Source organism: Quercus suber, unplaced genomic scaffold (assembly GCF_002906115.3).
Source record: "Quercus suber isolate HL8 unplaced genomic scaffold, Cork oak 2.0 scaffold_107, whole genome shotgun sequence".
NCBI classification, from domain to species: Eukaryota; Viridiplantae; Streptophyta; class Magnoliopsida; order Fagales; family Fagaceae; genus Quercus; species Quercus suber.
The window spans coordinates 1,122,132-1,127,157 of NW_027069572.1; the positions used below are offsets into that span (position 1 = coordinate 1,122,132).

The window sequence follows — 5,026 nt, forward strand, 5'->3', positions numbered from 1 at the left end:
TATTTTCACGCCTAGTGTCCACATTTTTTTAAAGAATGTTCACATTTAACACATCAGTAATAATGTGTACGGAGAGTGTATATTAAGGAATTTGAGATAACCAATGCCTATTTACTTTTAAATAAGTGCAAATAAAATAGAGTTGTATATAAAGATAAGATATTATCTACGTCAGGATTAGTTATTAAAATGAAAAATAAAATTGTATATTAATGTAGTAATTGCCATATTCTGAATCTTGATGATTACCTCTTTCTGGTGGTACCAAGGCCTCCATGCCTTAGTGATGAGTAGTCCCAGGGCACTTAAGCTGTATCTTGTAGACAATACAGGAACTCTTCCATCTGTGTCTCCACTGAGCCACCCACAAAGGAATACCATAAGATTGATAAATATGTTATCATCACAATCTCTAGAAAATAATATGCGGTAGCTAGGAAACTTATACCTGTAGACCCATATTCTAAGTCCTGCTGTAATTAGCTTCTTGTATATAGGAAGGACAGATGGCTTTGAGTCTGACCACTTGTCAAATATATTCATACTACAGCCAAAATTTTAGAAAAAAATGTTCAGTTTTTATCATGAAAATCATATTAAAAAATTTCTTTTCCGCTTCCTTTTATTAGAAAGTTAAAGACTTGTTTCAAGTTTCTTTTAGATCAGGGAACTTCAAACAAAGGCAAACGAAATGTTAACAATTAATAGAAAATGCATTACTTGCAGATGCTCCAGTTCTTTAGCTGGTGACCATCACTAACATGTAGAGCCTTCTGAACATCTGGTCTGTTGTAGAATGTCTTAGCATATTCATCAAGGCATGGATCGTAACCACCCATGATTCTTGGCATCTGTTAAACAAAATCCATCACCATCATCTATTTATTCAATCAACTTGCAACACTTTGAATGAAATTAATGTGAAACATGGGAGGCAATATGGAGAATCATATATATTTAGAGGACAAAGTTTGGCTCAAAACAACCTTTTCCCTTACATGATTAAAATTAGATTAAATGAGGCTCTTATGGTATGTTTCAAATAATTTTATATGGTGTGACGACACTCTATACATGATTAGATTCAAAGAATAAAATATTAATTAATTATTTCCTAACATGTATATAAACCAAATTATTAAAGTTGGAACCTAAATTTGTTCTTGAGATCAATTCTACATAGACAATACTATAAGTGAGGTGTAATCACTCTAAACTTTCATTTCAAAATGAAATGATGATTAGTGCCTGTTGATTTTATAAAAGAGTATTTTGGGTTGTACATAGATTGATTTCCAATAAACTCAAAAATGAAATATGTATTATTCCTCACCATCTTAGATGTGCGCTTCATCATGACTTGCATTGATTTGTTATCTGAATCAGCTGAATTGCCAGTACAGACTGAGGTGTAGAGGCTATAGATATCAATCTCCCTATACTGTTTGAGTACTTCATCAATGGCTTCACTACAATCATTGTTGCTCCATGTATCATTAACGTTAAAATCACAGCTTGATTTGATTATTTTATGAGTCTCATCCGATATCACAGCATGACTCCAAGCATAATCCACTAGACCTCTCCAGTCCTCAGCATCAGATGTTTCAGGATTACCCAACTGTACTTTGAGAAAGGGATTAGTTTTGTACTTTGGTTTTCAATCATGGAACAATAGGATGTATAGTGTAAAATTTAAGCACAGTTCCTTTTGTGTAATATATTATATTTCCTAAATAAATTCAAAATACATAGTTGCATTGAATTTAATTATCCTTAAAAATATATATATTACTATTAGTATTTCACAAGTCAATGTAACTATATGTTCAAATTTAATTGAGAAACCTAATATACTGCACCTAATCACTTAATAAACTATACCTAAGTTTTAACTAGATTTGAACATATTAATTAATTTTATTATTGTCTAGGCCCATACCAAAATACCCTTGAGATTGATATAAAGAAAAGGATCTTTGTTCTTGTCATGGATGAGCTCAGCAAGTTCTGGAACGTATTTTCCTGTGAATGTGGAGAGTGTGAGTATTTAATAGGAATTCAGTTAAGATAAGCACAATAAACATTTATAAGAGTAAAAATACCTGCATAGCTTTCTCCAGCAATATAGAAGGTTTGCGTTCTATACGAAGGGAACTTGAGGAACCACTTGTGGAGGAAGATATAAGCATCATTTGCTATAAAAATTAGTCATAGAACGTACAACCAAATGATCAGGAGCCCTCGAAGTATTTGCAGAACAAGATTTTGTAACATAAAACTTACAAAAAGAAGAAAAGTCGCTTGTACTGCATAAAAATAATCAAGCAATTATAAACTAAAAAATTTTAAATAACATTAGTGTGTGCTAGTTTTTAGAAAAAAAAGTATCAAACGTGCATGAGATATATTTAAATAGAGAGAGTACTAATTTTTAAGAAAAAAAGTTTTTTTGATAGTTTTTTTTTTTTTTTTTGAATTTTGTTGAATTACAATTTTAATCTATTTTTTATTTTTTAAGAATAAGTATTATCTAATTACATTAGGGGTATTTTTGACATTTTTTGAAATTATAACTAACTTTCTAAATTTAAACTTATATAGTGGCATCTTCAATCTCTTATAAATAAAATGTGAGTGCATTCGTTCCACTTGATAAACTATCATTTGTCTTAATATTTTAAACTGTTATAAGAATACTATATTAAATTTAATAATTATTTTAATAATATTTACCTATAAAAATAAACAGAGCTCATCCTTACCTGTAAATTCATCTCCCAAATTAATGTAATCACTAGTTGTATTCGAGTATGAAAAACCGACCCCAACAGGAGATTCCAGGAATAATATGTTGGCTTCTGTATCATGAGACATTAATAATTCATAACATAACATTTTAATAGCTTATTGCTACCCTTAATTAATTAAATTAATTAATGGAGTACTAAATAGTGGTTCATAGTGCAATCGTACAAATATCTATATATTATGCATTAAAATATTTGTGTGACAAAACTTTTACAAGAAAAGAATGATTTCTCCTACTTGTGTTCCATGAGTAGGGATTATATTCAAGTCCATTTCCATGCGTATCCACTAGAAAAGGACCAATCTCTTGTGTTGCTCCATATCCCACAGAAGAGCACCCGGGCCCTGTAAAGGAAAGCATCTTGTCACCTTAGCAGAGAACACAAAACGAAGTGCCAATCAAAATCATAGATTTAAACTTCATGGATAGGTTCTCTCAAAAAAAAAAAAAAAAAAAAAAAAGTAAAAAGAATTCCCACTAAGATATTTATATAATACTTTGAAGTAATTCTTTATTAACAATGATTTGTTTATATAGGGTCGGGGACCGTCTAAACACTACACAACATGAAAATTTCCATTAACATGTACCAGCAATTTCTTGTGTGTGTGTACATATATATATATATATATATAACCAGGTGGATTTGGTCAAAAGATTTGGTACTGTAAAGGATACTCAAAACTAATTGCAATTTGCTTGACGAGAAAGGTTTTCCACATAAGATAGTAAGTAATGGAACCCCTAGATCATATTTTATCTTAATGTTTCTTCGTACAATCATACAAACCTCCCAATGAGGTCTCTAGGCAACCATGGCATTCGACCTTCACCGATTTTAATGACTGACAAAGATGATCTAGCTAGGACATAAAGAAAATTATACATAAATAAATAAAAAACAAGGATTTATAAAGCTGTACATAAACAAATTAAGTTACCTAAGAAGAAAAAGATAAAGCAAAGTGTCAAACAGACAATTACTATATATGCTTACCTCCATTAAGCCACAGCACTAATGGTCTTTCATCAGCCTGAGTCGTGGCCTCATAGAACCAGTAAAAGAGTGCCCTTCCCTTTTTTTCATTTACACTGACATAGCCAGCGTAGTGCTTGAAGTTTACATTAGGCTGGCCGGGCAAGCCAGTTACAAGATCCCCATTCCCTTCTGAGGTAATTTTTTTCCCACTACTACTACTAGTCCATTTCCAATGTCTAAAACACACAACAGGCTCCATTATTATTGATAGGAGAAGAAGAAGAAGAGCCAGAGTGTGGAGAATTGTCACTTTTAATGCAAAATCCATATTGGATCGATTTGGAAGCACACCAAATAAATATTTATATACATAGACAGCTTTCACACCACAGGATGAAACACAAGGAGAGCAACATATCCTATATTTATACCCATATATTGGAGAGGCAAACTAAACTAGCATTCACTTAATAAACTAAACTAGATATGATATGATAGCAGTCCTACATGGCAACTTCTTTTTTCTGTTTGGCATTCGGTTAGGCAAAGCCTATGGGCGGGCTATGGCATATGATATCTGATGTGGATTTAGGCCTGCTTCTATAATATAATAATATTCTAATTGCGTGGGCAGGGTTGGGTCGAGTTTTTGAGTGGGACCTCCATCATTTCTTGTGTGGGTGGTTGATATATAATTGGAATGATCAAATAAATATATTGTTGGGTTAAAATGAATGGACTCCTTACAAATTAATTAATTACCCAAGTTAATTAATTAGGTTCATTTACATGCAATAGTGTGGTAGTACAAACAAATCACCAAAATATTTAAATGTAACGAAAAATAAATTTGACACAGGTGATTTATTTATGAATGGGGAAAACCATCATGGCAAAACCTCACTGGGTGATTTTAAGGTCACCACTCTCAAGAATTCACTATTATCAATCACAAGCAGTTACAACTATGAGGAATCTTACCAAACTCTTTGATCTATACCGAAATACCAACCTACAATTGAACCCTTACCTCAATACCTAATTGGACTTGTATTGTAGCGAAAATTTTTCCTTGATGCACGAATCCCAGTACATGACCCAGCAACTTGAAGAAGATGTTCGCTACAAAGTTCTTCAGTTCATCAACGATGAAGATCAAGAAACTCCTTGGTTACAAAACCCTCGGTGTAAAGACGCAGTAACTTTTTCAGAGAGAATAATGAACTAAGTCACTT

The 5,026-nt window shown here is 32.1% G+C and overlaps 1 protein-coding gene across 1 annotated transcript in view; it reads right to left on the reverse strand.

Moving 5' to 3' along the window:
* The window catches only part of LOC111992220 (serine carboxypeptidase-like 31), a 5,047-nt gene extending 876 nt beyond the window's left edge, over positions 1–4,171 (reverse strand). Inside the window, exons 1-9 of the mRNA XM_024024086.2 lie at positions 3,810–4,171; positions 3,049–3,156; positions 2,766–2,861; positions 2,106–2,198; positions 1,943–2,025; positions 1,334–1,621; positions 721–851; positions 449–544; positions 250–355 (exon numbers count right to left, since the gene is read on the reverse strand). Of these exons, the coding sequence (XP_023879854.1) occupies positions 250–355; positions 449–544; positions 721–851; positions 1,334–1,621; positions 1,943–2,025; positions 2,106–2,198; positions 2,766–2,861; positions 3,049–3,156; positions 3,810–4,119 (1,311 nt within the window). The 5' untranslated portion in view covers positions 4,120–4,171. The remainder of the gene's footprint in view (positions 1–249; positions 356–448; positions 545–720; positions 852–1,333; positions 1,622–1,942; positions 2,026–2,105; positions 2,199–2,765; positions 2,862–3,048; positions 3,157–3,809) is intronic.
* Between the last annotated feature and the right edge of the window lie 855 nt (positions 4,172–5,026).